Here is an 18,004-nt window from a genome sequence, read left to right on the forward strand (position 1 = left end):
CCAGATGGTTGTACTGCCCTTCAGAGGGACCTCGACAGGCTGGAGAAGTGGGTTGGCAGAAATTTCATGAAGTGTGACAAAGGGAAATGCAAAGTCCTGTACCACAGGAGGAATAACCCTATGCACCGGTACAGGCTCGGGGCCAGCCAGCTGGAAGGCAGTGTTCTAGCAAAAGATCTCAGAGTCCTGGTGGACAATGAGCCCACTGTGCATGCCCTTGCAGCAAAGAAATTTGACAGCTTCTTGGACTGCGTTAGGAATAGCGTTGCCAGTAGGTTGAGGGAGGTGACTCTTCCTCTCTACTCAGCACTGGTAAGACAGATCTGGAGTGCTGTGTACTGTCCTGGGCTGCCTGGGACAAGTGACACAGGGACATAGTGGACCAAGTCCAGCCAAGGGCCACAACGATGATTAAGGTTTTGGAGGATCTGATATAACAAGGAGAAGCTGAGAGTGATGGGACTGTTCAGTTGGGAGAAGAGAAGGCTCAGGTGGGATCTTATCAACATCTGATAGGAGGAGGTGAAGGAGACAGAGCCAGGCTCTTCTCGGTGATATCCAGTAACAGGACAAGAGGCAAGAAGTTCAAATTGAAATACACAAAATCCCATTCAAACATACGAAAAAAATTTTTAATGTGAGGGTAGTCAAACACTGGAATGGTCTGCTCCTAGAGTTTGTGGAGTCTGCATTCTTGGAGATATACAAAACCCAAGTGGACAAGGCCCTGAGCGTGCTGCTCTGTTGACCCTGCTCTGAGCATGTGGTTGAAGTAGACAATCTCCAGAGGTGCCTTCTAACCTCAGCAGTTCTGTGAAAACTTTGAGTTGGGCCATGGTCATCCAGTTGCATCCAAGTTGACTCCCAGGTTTAGGTTATGATTATTTCAGGTCATTTCCACAAACAAACCTTTCCCCATTAGTGAAGGAAAGAAACAGTAGCCCAAATTATCATGGGGTCTTCTTACCTCAGTCTTTGCTCCTCAAAACATCTGAAAAGGAAGAACCAATTCTTAGAGAGGGTTTATACCTTTGATGCAACTGGAAATACCAGAGAAAAACACCACCTAGCAGGGAGGAAAAGATGTGGAGTAATCACATCGGAACCAAGTGTTGTCAGTGGAGCAGAACTCCTAAATGTGCGAAAAGGAAGGAGAGTTTTGTAGAAGGGGATTTAGGAAGTGACAGTGATGTTCCAAATACACTGGACTGTAAGAAGCTAGTGCCAGAATGAAAGATGGCTTTACTTACAAGGCTCTGTCTTTCTGTAAATCAGTAGTCAAAATACTGTGTTGAATTCTGGTCATCACATTTCCGAAGGGATTGAGACAGGTAGCAAAAATTATTAAGGGCTTCAAAAATATTCTTATACAAAAGATTAAAATTGTTTACCTCAAGGAATCTAATGTAAAGGGATATAACGATAGTGATAATTCCTACCCCTCTGGATTCCAGTGGACGTATTAGCACATAACTATCTAATGCTTTTCAGAGCATATCAAAGCACTTTCAAAGGAGATCCATATCATTACCCCAACTTTACTTGGGATGGGATATACAAGATAAGTTGCATGTAGCGTCACCCCAAAAATCAGTTGCAGAGATGGAATTAGAAACAGGTTTGCTGACTTCTGAAAAGCATGGTAACCACTCAGCCATCCTTCCTTGGGATAAAAACAAGGAAAAATAGGATGTAGTTCGACTGCAGGATCTTCTGTCTGTAAGAAAATAATATTCAGTGAAATTAAAAATGTCAAATTCAAAGTGAGCTGAAAGATTTGCTTGATACCTGATGTCCTTAGCCTTCAAAACTAACTCCAGTTAGATATCACTGATGCCAAGAGCTCAACAGGGTTCAAAATATGTGTATGGAAAATATTTGTATTCATTGTAGTAAATGTTGCAACCATTAAGATTCTTTTAAGGGACATGCACTTCCACGTGTCAGCATGTATGCCAGTTCATAACAGATTTAGGCAGGTTATTTTTCCAGTGGACATACCAGCACTTAACTATCACTTCAAGGCAGTTTGCACAGAGTGGGAGATTATTTTCAAGGTCAGAACAGCACAATGATACACACAATTGGTCAGGTGTAGCATGTCAGCGCCTACCCAGCTTCCAAATGAGGTGAAAGCACTAATTACAAGCCACAGCATGAGCTGTATGATGTGTCAAGATTTTAGTCATTCTGAACCAGGGAAGGTAATGCCTAATCTAATCTAATCTAATCTAATAATATTTTATAAATACAAGCAAGTGTAAATGAAACACAGAGAACTGACAAAGAGATACATTTCGTTTTGTCTGCACCTCTTTGGGTTTGTTGAAGTGCTTAATGAGAGCTTTATAAATATTTTACTAGGCAGCCAGTTAAACAATGACTGCTATACATTCTTATTGCAGTTGCACAATGTAGTAAAACAGCAAGGTGAGTTGTTCTGGATTTTTGGAGCTCTACTGCAGTAGGAAATCAATCACACTCTAAGTGAAGTACAAAGATGTTTGTTCCTATTGTTCTTTGATGGGAAGGCACAGCCATTCCTTTTGATGCCATCAGGGAGCTTTATCAGCCTGGTCTCAACATAGGCCTGGAAATCTCAAGATACCTGCATTTGTTGTTGGGCTTAGTGAGCAGAAGCAAGGTTTTAAAACATAGACACCCCATAAACCTCCCCCCTGCTTCAAACTCACCAGTCTCCTATTTCAGATAAGTATGAGAAACAACTGTATGTGTCTTTCTTCATATCTAACTCTTCTTCTCCATTTGAACATGAGGTCTTTGTGTTTCAGCTTTACGTTTATGTGTTTGTCTTGTGGACACATACAGATCCCAGGATTACTGTACCCTTTACCAAAAGAAACCCTCTTTGCCTTAGGAAATCAGTTCTCTGTATTTTTTCTCTGCTTATATCTCATAATGCTTTTAAGTATAAACATGGTTTTTAATAATTTCTTTCTCTATATAATTTCAGAGAAAAAATGATCTCTATACTCTTTCTTCCAATGTGTCCTTCGAAGTTAAGAGCATGCCATATAAAGTGCAACCAGCAAAGCTCCCCGAGGGAAGCGTAGCAGTAAGTAACTGAAAATGATATCTTTGTGTGAAGCACATGTATTTGGTCATTCTGATCACAGCTGTGAAAGTTTTTGTAGATGAAATTATTGAGATCAGTCTTTCCTGTGTTTCTAGTGTAAATTATTGAAATAATACCTAAAGGAAATACCTTTATTGCTTTCTGTGGAAGCTGATGATATATGATACTAATTCCATTTCTAAATAATTTCTTGCTGTGTTAATGTGCAGACTGCTTTATTGCAACCAGGATGGATTTTTCACCCAGAAGAAAACAACAAAACTGTGAAAGCAAGTGTCTAATTACCTTGTTTGGGGTTAAAAAAACCTGGAGGAAATTTTTGTGCAAAATCCAAAACCTTTTTTCTGTCAGGTTTAGAGATCTCACTCTTCTCCCAGTCAGCATTTCTGTCACAAAAGCTTACAGATTATCTATGGCAACTTCTTTTTTATCTGTATTAAGCTTCTTTGATACCCTGATTTTCAGAAAGGTCTGCATGCCTCTCTAGGGTTTCCATCTCACAGCACATCAGGTGCAAGATATGAAATTACCTGGTAATCCCTACAGATGAGATAGATAGATAGCAAAGTATTTGCTTTATTTGCAAAGCAAGATTTGTATGACTCTTGATTATTATATGAAAAATTAATCTTGGAGGCATAAATTTGATTTAATTGTTTGCTGGTGCCAAAGCATTGAGTTTGGGGAGCAATTTAAAGGAATTTGCTTCTTATGGTGTCTGATACCTCACTCTATTTTGTCATTACTGATAGAAATAAGTAAAATATAAGTGCAAAGTTTGATTCTAATATAAGAGTAATCTGCGATTTGAAGGCTAATTGTTCTCGTTTTTATGAAGGTTTATCATTTACAGTCCTTCTTTTAAAAGGTAAGCTCAGTACAAACTTTTCCAAGTTAAGTCATGGTGCAAATAAATCATATCAGTCTGTTGAGATGTAGTAGTAGGGAACGAAATAATTTTTTGTATGTAAAACCAACATAATAATACACTTTACAGCTTACTTTGAATATATTTTAGAGGATACAGGCTATAAAGTTTTGTTTTGAACAAGCACAGATTGAATGGTTGATTGATACTTGCTCTGGGAAGACACGAGGTGAAATCTTGGTCCTGTATGTCCAGTGACTCCAACCTCTAACATCAGGAGACCCATGATTTCACCAGAGAGATTTGATTCTTAATGCAGTATTCATCCAGAAAGGTTCAAAGGCTCCAAGCTGACAGATACACTCAAGCTCTTTTTATTTTCTTGCAGCATGTGTTCCATACCAGAAACACATGTTGTGCAGAACTCTGTTGATAGTGGTGCCTTCATCTGGACTGAAGTGCTTTACCCCAGGTGATAGCCTGCTGTTCTCAACAAGTGTCAGATGATCTACCAAATGATCAGATAAGCATTTTATTCTCTTACTCCAGCCAGTATAATGGTTGTTATTTGCTGCAGATGATTTACAGCAAAATGCCTGTAATGGCAACTGTAAAATGTTGAAAAATGATAGCGCTTTTATGTCGTTTCATATCTGGACATGGCAGTGGATGCTTGCCAGCTCTACAGCTTGTTGTGTTATATGCACAAGCTCTTTTGATGTTCCACTTGCAAGAAGAAATATTTTCTTGAAGTTGGGCAATGCTTAATACTCTTGCTCCTTCTGAAAAATATCACTGGTTGTGTTTTAAAGGTTTCCAAAGATTTATTTGAAAGTTTATGGTTTTCTTTCAGACAATGCAAGGATGAAAGTAGAATAAAGATTTTAATATTTTAAAATTAATTGTTGAAAGTACGTATCTAATAATCAGCTAACACTTTACAGTTTATATAGAGAAGATAATATATTCTAAAAGAACAGCGCATATGTTCTTCATTTAACTTACACAGTGCTGGGTTCCAATTATGCAGGCTGATAAGTACATTTAATTTTAATGGCATGAGTAACCCCATACACATCAGTAACCTACACAGTCATGCGGTCATATTTGCAGCACTGAGGTCTTTATTTCCATCATCATGGAATATAGATCTATATCTTGAACAGATCATGATACATAGGTCATGATCCATAGGTCATGATACATAGGTGTGTGAAAAATTATGTAAATGTGAGAAAATCTGAATCTTTTGTAGTAAAACATTAGAGTGAAAATGGCATGAAACATAAAATTAGCTTGGAATTTAGTGGAGCTTAAATTAAAATCTACTGACATCAATAAAAATATTTCTATTAATTTTGATAGGCTTGGAATTGCAACTATATATTGTACAACAGGTTGGATTTCCTTGCTAACAACTGTATCATTCAAGAGAAAGTTGTCATTTTTTCTTAGAGGTATTATTATGGTAAATACTACTATCCTATTTGATTAATTTCATGTGCAAGGTGAAAGTACTTTTTATTATAAAAAGCACAGAGTTAGAATAAGCAGTAATTTGTTCCATTTTAATTTACGATTCTTGAGCCAGGTTTTGAGTTTAATAAAATAAGATTGCTTTTCTTAAATGTTTGATAACATCTTCAGAGGGGGATGTCTTTAGCCTAAACTGTTTGACCAGTGTCCTACAGTGAGTAAAATTGATTTCAGACTAAGGCTTATAACTTTTTTTAGCTATTACACAGTGACAGTACTTTCATTTTACATGTGCTTATATTCCTAATGAAATATATTGTCACAAACATTTGTAAAATGTAAACATAAATGTCAATATTAATTATGACTCCAAGCTCAAGGGAGCTATTACATTCTATTTTGAGCATTTTTTCAGAGCATACAAAAACATCATACTGCAAAGGATGGGAACATGTCAAAGCACTAAAGAGTTCCTGTTTCTCAGTCCCTGTAAGCAAAATGACTAACAATTAGAGGAAGGTCATCATGGGCAGTAAAAGTGGTATCATTAGAAAATAATAAATTTAGCTACTATTTCTTAAAGTAGCACATTAAATTATGGATAAATTATTTTTATTTCTTAAATTGTGTCTTTTAAAGGACAAGAGGGGTAAACCGGCAGCTTACTACATATGCTTCTCTGAGTTGTGCTGCCTTCCAGTGGAATCAAAGACAATTTTGAAGCTACACTGAGTAGCACCCAAATCAGGAGCAAAGTCCAAACTGTACAAAAATCAGTGGCAAAAGCCCTAATATGTCTTTTATCTATTTACAATGTGCTTAACTGTGGCACGTTTAAAAAAAGAAAAATAAAAGCCTCCCTATGGAAATACTTTCATGAGCAACAAGTGACTTTCATGGAACTACAACAGCGATTCTGAAGACTATCAGACAGCTTCTGTGCTAAGACCAGCTTGGATTTTATTTCCAATAGCAGACGAAGGCTCTGTCCATAGCTGTCTGGCTGGCAGATGGCATTCCTTGTCACCCCTTTGCATACAAGAGGTGTGAGACATTCAGCAGTGTGAAAGGCCAGAAGTCAGATGGGTCCTCTCAAGTCTATCAGGTGTGCTTTTCACCAGCCTGACAGAGAAGCAACCACTGTTTTCAGTGTTCAGTATAAGAAAGTCTTCTAGTCCTGAACGGAGAGGAAAGCCAACATACATCTGAAGTACAGTGCCAACATGCAACACTTGTGTAAAAATTCCACTTCTTCATATTGGCCACCTTAGATGAAAACAGATAAATCCCCCTAAAAAACGTTCCCTGGCTCTGATCCTGCAGTACTAAACCTACCACATGGAGAAGAACAGAAATCCAAGTTGAATAATGCAAACTTGTCTTAAATCAAAATCATATGTAAAACTGTTGTGGACAGCATGGGGTGGAGGAGGGACAGTCTTCTGTGGAAATGGTGAAACAAGGCAGGCAAAACTGAAGGGATGCTTTGTTTCTTTCTTCCCCTCCAGCTTCTGCCTCAGCTCTGTGGGTGTTCAGGACTTGCAGTGTCAAACTGCTCCCCAGGAATTGCATTAGCAGCCCTGCAAGTCTTTGTATAAAAAGCGGCAGCCCAGGGGTGTTATATTCTACTGGTAATGCACACAGGCAGGAGTGAGACTGACGACTACATATAATCTCCTGCTCAGGAAATACATCTCAAGCACTTAGCACAACCCTTCCCTTGCTTTCAAAAACCTAAGACAAAGAAGGATTCATGGGAAATGGGTGTGGGTGCGACAAGATGGTTTTAAGATTTTAGCAGGCAAATATTTCATTAGCCATTGGCCACACTCTTGCTGCAAGAGATGTGGCAGCTTTGTAGCAGGATTCTGCTTGATACAGGATAGACCTAATTTCTGCTCTGTTTTACTCATTGCTGATAATCTAAGGATTATAAACACGACGCTCTGCACTTCTATAAGATTACAGTTTCTTGTTTATATTTCAACATTTGTCAGGCTTCAGCTGAGCTACTGAAATTACACTGTAAACTGCACTCTACTGTCTGTAAAGGTAGAATGACAGAAGGAAGAAGGGAGAGAGGATTATGAACCCATGCAGTATAAGCAAGGCTGAACACTGCTACACCACTCATAATTGGTTACAGTTTTTCCTCAGGAAGACCCAGATGTCCTTCTCTGGATCCATGCTGATAGGTGCTCTATAGGTTTCACAAGAAGAGCTAGGTTGCCGTATTGTTTTCACAGCCTAAGAGGAAAGAAAACACAACATGCAAATGTAGCAAACATCTAGGAAGTGGTGCACAAATGTGGACACAGAATTGCTACATAGGTACTTGTAGTTGCATACACTACTCTTGGCTTTATCCAAAGCCTAATGAAATCCACCATCCCTAATGAAGTGGACTGTCTCCACTGATTTCAGCAGGATCTCAAACATGCTTTGAGGTCTGGATTGACCCCAGCTAATTTTGAACAGTGAACTGGAGTGCTGGAGTGCATTAGCTAAGAGTCTAGTTGCTGTGCTCCTGTGCAATCAGTAGGCAGCCCTATGAGCTATTCAGATCCTGGACAACACCAGGCAGCAGGTAAGTTCACCCCTGTCCCAGAGCACCTGTGGTTCTGAAGTAGTTGCCTTAGATTGGATGAAAGTGGACTTGGTGCCCATAGAGACAGATGTGGTTCAGTCAAATACTATCTTAAGGAATCTGTAAATAAAAAATCCTTCCTACAGAAGTACTTGCCCACTCCGATAATTTCCATATTCAGGATGTACAATTTCAGTAGACTGTCCCTCTACCAACCCATCCATAGCTGACCAGCAGCTTGCCAGAGTCTTTTTGTTCTGGTTTGCCAATGTACAGTCCAGCCCGGAGCAGTGATGCAGACTCCATTTCCTGTTGCATTTATCTCCCTCACATTGTCCCGCCTAGGAATTTGGCTCAAGCTATCAGTACCAGAAATAGCTAAATCAAATTTTTGCAAGCAAATGGGTCTTCCCTCAGGTTTTATCTTACTCTAAAATGGAGTCAGTCATTTTGTCAAACTTGAAAGGGCAGAAAGCGCTGCTTGGGTTTACTTTTTGCTGTTGTTTTACAAATACTTGTTAAGATGATTTTGGTGAGTGGTCTATCACTTTACTGCTCCAGGCCCGCAGCAACATGCTCAGATAAGTGATAGTGTTAGAATAGAAACTGTAGTGAAGCTCAGACTTACATAAGTAAGGTACTTACACTGTACGTTGATAGCATCAGATCCTTTTCAAATAATAATTAAAAAATTATAACTTCTTGCATGTAGTACCACAGAGTTTGCCAACAGAGGAAACGCACAGTGTGGATGAGTTGGGTTTTTTTAATCAATCTCAGTTTGTGCTGTCTTGGGGCCCGTTGAATATTTGTCAGCACTTCCCAACTCTTGTGCTATATGTGATCAGGTCTTCAAGGCTTGCCTCAGGGCAGCATGCACGAGGATCTTTAAGCAGTAGAAAGGAAATTATTTCTTCCTTGGACAGCTGAGCTCACTGCTTGCTACAGGCTTCGTGCAGCCCATCATGACTGCATCCCTTCTGATTTCCCTGGCCACATAAGCCTTTTACTTGCATTCATCTTATTCCTTAACTGTCTTTTCTCTGGAAGGAATCTCTGCAGACAGTTCAGATGACCTTTTTCTCATTTTCTCTGCCCTTGCATTTTAATGCCAGATACAGTACCACTCTGAGACACAAGGAAAGCCATTCAAAAACATTTTGTCCGTACTAAACGAGCACTGCTGTTACTGACTCTAATGCTACAGAGAGCCTATGAAGTTTTGCAGTTGTTAAGAAGCAACTCAAAGAGGAGTCTGGGGAAAGAATGCTATCCCCGCAGTGGCATAGTTGATCACTTGGTCACACTGTGGGTGGGATTTCATGGTTTTTTTTACTAATTCTGTTTGCCTTGAAATAATTTTTTCTTGCTTTAATTGACTAACATTTATTCTTTGTATATGCTATCTTTTTGAAGTCTTTTAGAGTAATAACTATTTACAGCTGCAGCAGAGAAGTATATTAGCTGAATGTGTTTTTAGATCAACGACGGTACGGCCAACACTGCAAGCACTTAATCTTCAGGATGCCAATCAATGTTAAAGTGCTAACCCCAGAAGGACTGGGCAATGTCTCAGAATTTTTTGTGTAACCCTCAGCATAAGCTTTGATAGAAGGCAAGCAGTATCCCACATGGAAAGTTTGTGCCTAATTTCAACTATGATCTGTGTCCCGTAACAGTGAGGGATGCGATAAAAATATATGCATCAGTAGATCTCACTGGACTGCCATCTTTCTAAGCCCGTGCCAGAGTAGGGGACAACTGGCCACACAGATGAAGTAAGTGGAAAGGACTATTCCAAAGTATCTTTCAACTAATCATGACAGTAGCTGGGAGACAGATGTGCTCGTGCTTGCAGAATGAAAAGTCTAGGAAAGTATGCTGATCGTGAGAAAGAGCGAGAGAGGAAAGGGCTAGGTGTTGCAGAAAGGCTGAAATTTGCCATCTTCAAGGAGAAAGGTGAGAGGCACAAAAATGGAATTAATTTTGAACTGGACTACAGAGTTGTGTCCATCCTTCAAACTTAGGATGCTGTTCCATGAATGAAGGAATTAGCATTGTGCTAAATTTCAGGTGCATCAACCAGCGAGTTAATAGCAAAAAAGCAAGTAGAAAGAGAAGTTGCAATGAGTGCAGATCGGGGACTGGGCAACAGCCAAGAAACTTATTAAGAAGAATAGATTTCCTAGATGAACCTAAAGCACTGAAAAGGAAGATCATTTGAGAGTTTTTGCAAAGCAAACTGATTTCATCTTGTCAAGAAGGAAATAACTTTCATCTGTCACATACTTACCCTCTTTAAGGGAGACTAGGAGTAAATGAGAGAGGTCCAACAGAAAACCCGAGAGAGAAATAAATTCCTAGGCTAACAAAGAGGAAACTTTGACAAAATAAACTAAAACTGAAGGGACATACTGTGGCTGAGCAGATAAGGAAAGGTCAAAATCATTCCTTCCCACTTGGGAGCAGCAGGGAGAGAACAAATATTCAATGTGATTGACGAGGAGCCTTCCAAGTGGACTCTGAGAGCATAGAATAAATTTGGTACAAGGTATGGAAGGGAGAGTGAGGAGGAGGTTACTTATGTGGATGGCCCCAGAAGGAGAAATACGGAAGGGTTATTATTACTCTTTGTCAAGATGAAGGTCTAAAGAGTGAAGTTTGCCAAGTCAATTAAAACCTTTGATAACTCATGTTATACACACCTGCTGCTTTATAGAGCCTCAGACAATGAGAGTGTTTCATGCTTATTTCCCATTTAGGTAATAGTCCATATGCTTGGCTTCTTTTAAGGAGTGTAACATATTGTTCATTAGGCTTTATCACAAGGACAATGCACTCTGCTTGAGTTTCATTTTTGGACTGCTTAGCTGAAACGCAAATAATAGGAAAAAAGTGTATACTGGTGTGTCAGCAAAAATTAAATAAGAATAATGTAGCTGGTATCTATTGTGGTTTGAATTAAGAGTTTGAGCTAAAGTCAACCATTGTTTCAGAGTGATTCAGTGTAAGTCGGTTATACTGGCCTAGGCTGTACCAGCATACATGTGAGTAGAACTTTGCTCCTTGAATTTTCTTGAAGCATCTGCACAGAAGGGTATTTTTTGCTTTTCTGTATTAAGTGAAAATGATTCATATGTCTGATACGACAAGACTTTTGTATATGTGCGAATCCCATTTCTAGTAATTATCATGAACAAGTGGAAAGGAACTTGCGGCAGATGAAGCCAACACGGAAGAATTCCAAGCAATGTATATTTCTATTCTGCAAAATGCTATTGAAGTGAATGCTTATAACCTCTGTATTCTACTGTCAGATTTGCTTTACTTGCTTAATTTTTGTGCGTCTAATGTATTCTTTTCATTTCAGATCAGAACATCTGTCATTTGGTCCACTCCAAATGTCTCCTTTGTAATCCCTTTATGGGTTATAATACTAGCAATACTTCTTGGACTACTGGTACTAGCTATGTTGACCCTAGCTTTATGGAAGGTATGTTGCATTGTTACTGTTACTGTTGCCTTAAAAAAACCCTGAAAGATACTAACGGGAAAAAGAGAGGCTGTAATTCTGTGATCTTTAACAGTTTGGAGCAAAAGCAACAATACACATGTGTCTTTTTTGTTTTGGCATTTCTGACATGCTAGTGTCACTGACCTTTATCCAGGGAACTTGTTTTCAAAGTCCTCCTTTATTATTAAAGTCTGGTTATAAATGGGCATACAGAGTTTGGCTCCGTTTCCCAAGACCTATGATCCTCTTTTTCAGGATGTTTAGGTTCAAAAAGAAGTGACTCTAACTTTGTTTTCTCTGAATACTTCAGGAATTTCCAGTTTTTGTCAGCATGTAACAACACTCCCAGCTTTGAGAATTAATTTTTAGAAGATTTCCTTTTATATTAGTATCTCATATCTTCTATTTTAAAAGTTTTCTAGTTCTGTGTTGGTTGTTACACTCCCTTCACAAGTTTTAAGACAAGTTACTGGAAACTGCAATATTACAGGGAGCTAACATAGCTTTTGGCCATCCTCTCAGTTCCCATTAAAAATAATTAAAATAATTTCTTAAGTTAGGATATGCCTCACCTGCCTTTAGCTGCCTAAAGGTTATGGGTTAGGTGTCCAGCTAACTTTTCAGATTCACCTAGTCAGTTAACAACAGCAAAAAACTATGTGTAAAACATGGGAGGATGAGAGGATTATCATTTAGTGATACTTTCCTTTGACCTCTTGTGAAGCCTCCATACCTTTCAACCTTTTGACCAAAAGGGTAACTTTGACGCAAAATTAGGTGAGAAGAATCTCATCTTTAGTGATCTTTAGTCTAGGTCACAACACTGTGCTGTGCACATTTCCCAACACATATTCCACCTCTGTTACTATTCGTCAATCTAAATATCTTTTATGAATGAGTGTCTTGCTGAACTGAAATTAGCAGTTTTCTCATTAGAATCAGTCAGTATCAGCATTCAGACCAACTTTACATCTTCTACAAAGACATCTTTCAGTAATTTGAATTTTTAAAGCTATACTTTGAAATTCAATGCCTTGCACCTAAAACTATAATTTTTCTTAGGGAAAGATTTGCACAGAAATAAACAAGGTTTTTCACAGTCTATCAGCCTGTGATAGATTGTATCCGACCTTTCAGGTTGACTGGGTGAAGAATCAAACTGCAGCTGAGTCTTCCTGTGGTTGTCTTACCATGACGCCTTTGTTTCTGTTGATTGTTTCCCGCAGTGTGGCTTCTTTGACAGAGCTAGACCTCCTCAAGATGACATGGCTGACAGGGAACAACTGACAAATAACAAGACTACTGATGCATAGAGGAAGAGAGTGACAGTTAAAGTCAGAATCCTGCCTGAGACTAGAAACATGATGAGGATTAAATGAAAGATTCCTTCCACCAGTCTTCCTTTGTACCTGCAAGTGACATGGTGTTGTAATCTGATCTATGCAACGTTCTGAGAACATGCCACATGATGGCCATCCTTGCCAAAGAAAGCAGCTTTATCACTGCCTTACAAACATACTCAACCACTGAACAGAACGTTTATCCCATATTCCAGTCAGTCTACGTTTCAGCAGATGCTTTCGAACACATGTGGTATACTGAGATGCTTCCAGAACAAGCCCAAATCTCCCAAGGAGAGAACACCTGCATTACTGTATGGTCTAGAAAATGGACCAGGCCAAAACTTCTAAACGCTACTGTATCATACAGAATACCTTTGACACCTCCCTAAGAATAAGAACTTTTATGAAATTATGGCTCAGGGAGACAAGCAATATATCAGTACTGTGAAAGTACTTCTGAAAAACAAAGGTAGTCTATAAAGAACTTTATAGATGGGGCAGAATTATTTATTTTTCCACCTTTTCAGGATAAGTATCTGATATAAGCATCAACTTAGATTTTGAGAGAAGAAAGTAAAAAAATAGAAATCATGTACTTGCCTTGCATGTAAATAGAGAAGTAAACCCATTGTACACAACTGAATACATCTTTCTTGGCTACAAGGTATTTTGCAAAGCAGAAGATTCACGCAACGTTTCACAAGATGAAACGATAAACAAATAGATGTTCTATCTCTTTCAACTCAGAGCTGGCAGTATCACACCCAGATAACTAAATCCATGCACAGTATAGCGCAGGGGATGAGTTACCCTCTCCTTGCATTGCTGATGGCTGACAGAGGATACAGTCATTTGTGAAACACTGATTTAAATTATCACAGCCACACTAGTGATATTGAGAAGACTTGGAGGTTTTGGGCTAGGGAAAATTTTCTTTGCCATTGCCCTGTTACTTTGTTGAAATGGCCCCTTGGAAATGGAATGGCTACTGCCATTGTGTCTTCTGTTTAATTTGTGTCATACACCCTAACACTGTTCACCTAAAGAAATCATTGCCTTTTTTTTTAATTTTACAATCTATAAGCTGGTGTCTTATTTAAAGTGTTGATTTCAGCAAAGTTTAGAGCTGAATATAATTATTTCTTAAGCAAAGTCTTTCAGGGAAGGTGGGCAGGATTTGTATTTGTGCAGAAAAATAGAATGCCAGCCAGCCAAGCATGAACAAAAAGAAGGAGAGATATTCTGAGGTAAAGAGTAAAAATATGCATGTAGGATTTTTGTTTTTTCTGGGTTGAGGATTCTGAAGAAGAGAAGGGTTCATTCTTTCTCTTCTGTCAGAAAATGGTCCTTATCTCAGCAGGGGCTTTAAGCTCTGATCTGTGCAAATTTGTGCCTGAAAGCTCGAGTCTTCCAGTGCTGCCTGTGAGTGTGAAATTAGCTATATTGTATACTTCAGGAGGGATTTTTCATTCTCTGAAACAGACCACACTTTTCTTCTGCTGAGCTCCTTTTCTTTACAATCCATCCCAGCTTTTTAATTGGGAAACAGCCTCATCCATTGTGTCACTTCTTGGCTCCCTTTAGATACCTGCCTTTCCTCTTCCTAAGACTACAGGACGGGACTAGCCATGAGACATTGTCACTTCTGTCAGTCTGACAGGAGATTTTACAGTTTTACCATTTCTTGCACAGACTGACCTGTGAAATCCAAGCAGGAACTAGGAAACTTGAGCAGGTGTGTTCCATCTTCATATCTAAGGCAAATTTGCAAGACCTGTATGGAGTCTTTAGCTTATCAGATGCAGTGTGCCCGTGAGACTTAATGATAGGAGGAGAGACATGCCTCAGAAGATGGAGGTGCTTCTGAGGATGGAGACGCCTGACCACTTCCCAGTCCCCAAGAAAACCATTAACAGTTCCCCCAAATGGGTTTGAGCTGACCTCTTGTAGATTAGAGAGATCAGCTGAAAAATACCACCACAAATCAAGCCTGTCCCATCTTTGCACACCTCTGTATCCCATACATTCCAGGCAAAACCATCCTCCCATGAAAAAGACTGAGCTTCGAGCTTTTGTAAATACAGAATTGTGTGTAGCAGCTTCTGAAATAAGATCAGCTAGCTCATTACAGTCACATCATCGGCACAACTCTGATGAAATAGCACCATAAGGAGATACTGAACATAGGACTTTTGTATGTGCAATAGTTTATATTACTTATATACCTGAAGCATGTTTACACTGGCATTTGTGGTTGTTTTTTAAACTTTTGAATATACTGATTAATGATTACAATAAAGAAAAAAAATAGGAAAAAACTAAAACAAACACAGTTCTGTTCAGTATTTGTTGCAATGTGTTTTCAATCCTGCATTGCTCTGAGGATAGGACTAGGTGACCTAATAAGTTCTTTGCAGTTGTAACATCTATGGTTCACTTTTGAGCAATTACTCTCCATTTTAATGATGGGCAAAACATGTTCAGATACTAAATTTAAACCAAAAAGAACCTCAGTGACTGCTGGGCCTGGCTGGAATCCATTGGCTGCAGCTGTGTAATGTCACTGGAAACCAAATTAGAGGCACATGATCTGACAAACAGTTACTTTGAGCAATACTTTGTTTTATATTTCTACATCCTTGTAGATTAAACTTCCCCCATGGAAATGTCTGGAGCCGCGTGCTGTCAAGGACTGTAGTCTTTGGTCCCAGCATTTGTGGATAGCTTTGGCTGCAAATTGCAAACAGCTTTGCAAAGATTTCAGGGTTTCAGTGCTTGCCAAGAGTGTTTATCCCCTGGGGAGATTGCATCCTGGATGTGGACACTATCAGGCAGCTGACATAATCTTTCCCCCCAGTATATTAGTAATGTGCTGCACGATAACCTCTGCCACATCCCTACATGACTGAACTTTTGTTTCTGTGATGTCAGCCTTGTAATGAGTTACTAAATTCAGCTTTCTGTAAAAGTAATTCAGCCTTACACTTACTTCCAAATGTATGCGGTGAGCTCCTAATTGCTGAGTAGTCCAGAGAGCAGAAAAAAAAGGTTACTTTATAAATTAAAGCCTTTTAAAACTGTTTATTGCTATGACCACCACAGCGTCTAGTAAACAGAAAGACATTCATCTTTTATTTCACATGCAAGTTTCAGAAAGGCTGCCCAGTTATTTCACCCATGCAGCAGACACTAAGAGTATCAAGTGTCAAGCGACATTTTCTGTTTTATGAAAATTTCAGAATTTACATAACATGGACCAGTACATTTGAATATGTTGTCACTTACGGATTTAATCTTCAAAGGCATTTAGCAAATACAATTTTCAATTAACCAACAGGTTGTTAACAAGAATTTTTTCTTGTCACCATTCTGTAACTCATTTACAATTTTTTCTGTCTTCAACTTTTTTGCCCTGACAGCTTTTACACATTTCCTACATTAGACATCTCTTGAAAATAGCACTGATTTTCTCTACCTTATAGTTGTGATTTTTTCATCCATTAGCAGGAAGGATCTTCTGGTAGGCGTGGCATACTACCTAAAAAGCCTTTTAGGAACTAACAAAACACCTGGAGATATGCAGGGGAAAGAAAGTCCCAACTGGCTGTGGCCTACAGTATTCCACCACATTGTAGCAAACATTTTTAATGAAATACCATGTGACACGCTGCGTTTAGGAATTGTTTATGAGTGAGTGTTTTATTTCTGATTGTTGGCAAAGATCCATATTAAAATGTAGCGTGATGGCAGTGCCTCTTGACAATAAAAAGTCTTGAATTTAGCTTATGCAGGCGCCATGATGTGACACAGCAGGAATGCTTTTAATATTGAAAGACTGTTCTCGTTTTGCCTATATGTTGTATTTGAGGGGCGCTTAACAATCCATGATGCTACCCTACTGTACACAGTGATTTTTAGAAAAGAAGAATGGAAGTAATTATTCAACTCACTTTTCAGATGGTTTCGTTTGTTCTCATCAAGTTGCTCTATTTAACTGATGCACCACATTTCATTTGCTTGTGCATTGTTCTTTGTTTCAGTAACAGTTTGTAAAGCAGACCTCAGCAACTCTTTCCAAAACTGGACTGTGTTAGGCAGTATTGCTTTTCCAGAAGCAAGCTCAGGATAACAGCAGCAGAGCAGAATTCAGGATGCTATGTGAAATGGTCGGTGCATTGCAGGGGCTAGTTTTCAGCAGTTTACCCAAATACATATTCAGAGTCATATTAACAAAACATCAACCTTAGATCCCCCATTTCTCCTGGCAAGGAGGGCCAGGGTGTGCCCTCTTTTATCATCACTGTAAAGACTAAATACCAAGCAATCCTCACATAAAAGCTGGGGAGGGGAGGGCACATTTTCTACCTTCACAAGACAAATAAAAGGCAACCACATCAAGTGTATGGCAAAAGCACACACAACATCTGTCTTCTGATGCTCTCCTGGTCATGAAGGTTAACATTTTCCCAGCAGAAGCAATCTGCCCATTTATCACATTATACCAGCAGCACCAGAAAATAATGTGAAGTTGCAAAAATTTTCCATGAATCTCATATCCTTTTGTAAGATATATGAAAAACTCTTGGCTCTTCAAATAGCCTTACTGGGTTTTTTTGTTGTTTTTAATATTTTAATAGCATTTAGGAAAAGTTAGGTCAGCATACTAAAAGCTGGAAAAGAAAATAACATTTAAACTAACAGTGAGGTCTCACAGGAGACCCAGGCTTAGATCTGGATTTATCTTTTGCCATTTTTAGGCACAAAAGATGCATCAGGAGGTATCTCAAGTGTCTGCCGAGACTTCCAAGGGTGTTATAACTTTGCTATAACAAACATTCCCATGCCAACTAATGTGAAAACCAGAAGATTTTAAAGATCCAACAGTCTATCATCCTCTGCTATATGCCCTGTAAATGAGAACAGGCAGAGCATGGGTATATGGCATCATTAAACTAGGCGGTAAGATCAGCCATTCACAGTTTGACTTGGTACACCAGAAAGAACCTTTCCTGTGGAGAAGGATGAAGACTGAATTTTCTCAGTGCCTAAAATTGGGAAAGATTTGTTTTTCTAGAGGAGAATATGATACCACAGAAGCCTTACCCTTCAAGCATGATGG

General features: G+C 38.9%; 1 protein-coding gene across 3 annotated transcripts in view; it reads left to right on the plus strand.

Annotated features, from left to right (window-relative positions):
* The window catches only part of ITGA8 (integrin subunit alpha 8), a 114,722-nt gene extending 99,509 nt beyond the window's left edge, over nucleotides 1-15,213 (plus strand). For 2 of the 3 annotated variants that reach the window (XM_074834893.1, XM_074834902.1), the window contains 3 exons: nucleotides 2,975-3,076; nucleotides 11,399-11,521; nucleotides 12,769-15,213. In XM_074834893.1, coding sequence (XP_074690994.1) covers nucleotides 2,975-3,076; nucleotides 11,399-11,521; nucleotides 12,769-12,855 — 312 coding nt within the window. In that variant the 3' untranslated portion in view covers nucleotides 12,856-15,213. Of the gene's footprint in view, nucleotides 1-2,974; nucleotides 3,077-3,306; nucleotides 3,534-11,398; nucleotides 11,522-12,768 lie in introns of those variants that run through there. The other variant, XM_074834912.1, reaches the window with a different exon arrangement.
* The last annotated feature ends 2,791 nt before the right edge of the window (nucleotides 15,214-18,004 follow it).

The sequence above is a fragment of the Strix aluco genome, chromosome 1 (genome assembly GCF_031877795.1).
Source record: "Strix aluco isolate bStrAlu1 chromosome 1, bStrAlu1.hap1, whole genome shotgun sequence".
Classification (NCBI taxonomy): domain Eukaryota; kingdom Metazoa; phylum Chordata; class Aves; order Strigiformes; family Strigidae; genus Strix; species Strix aluco.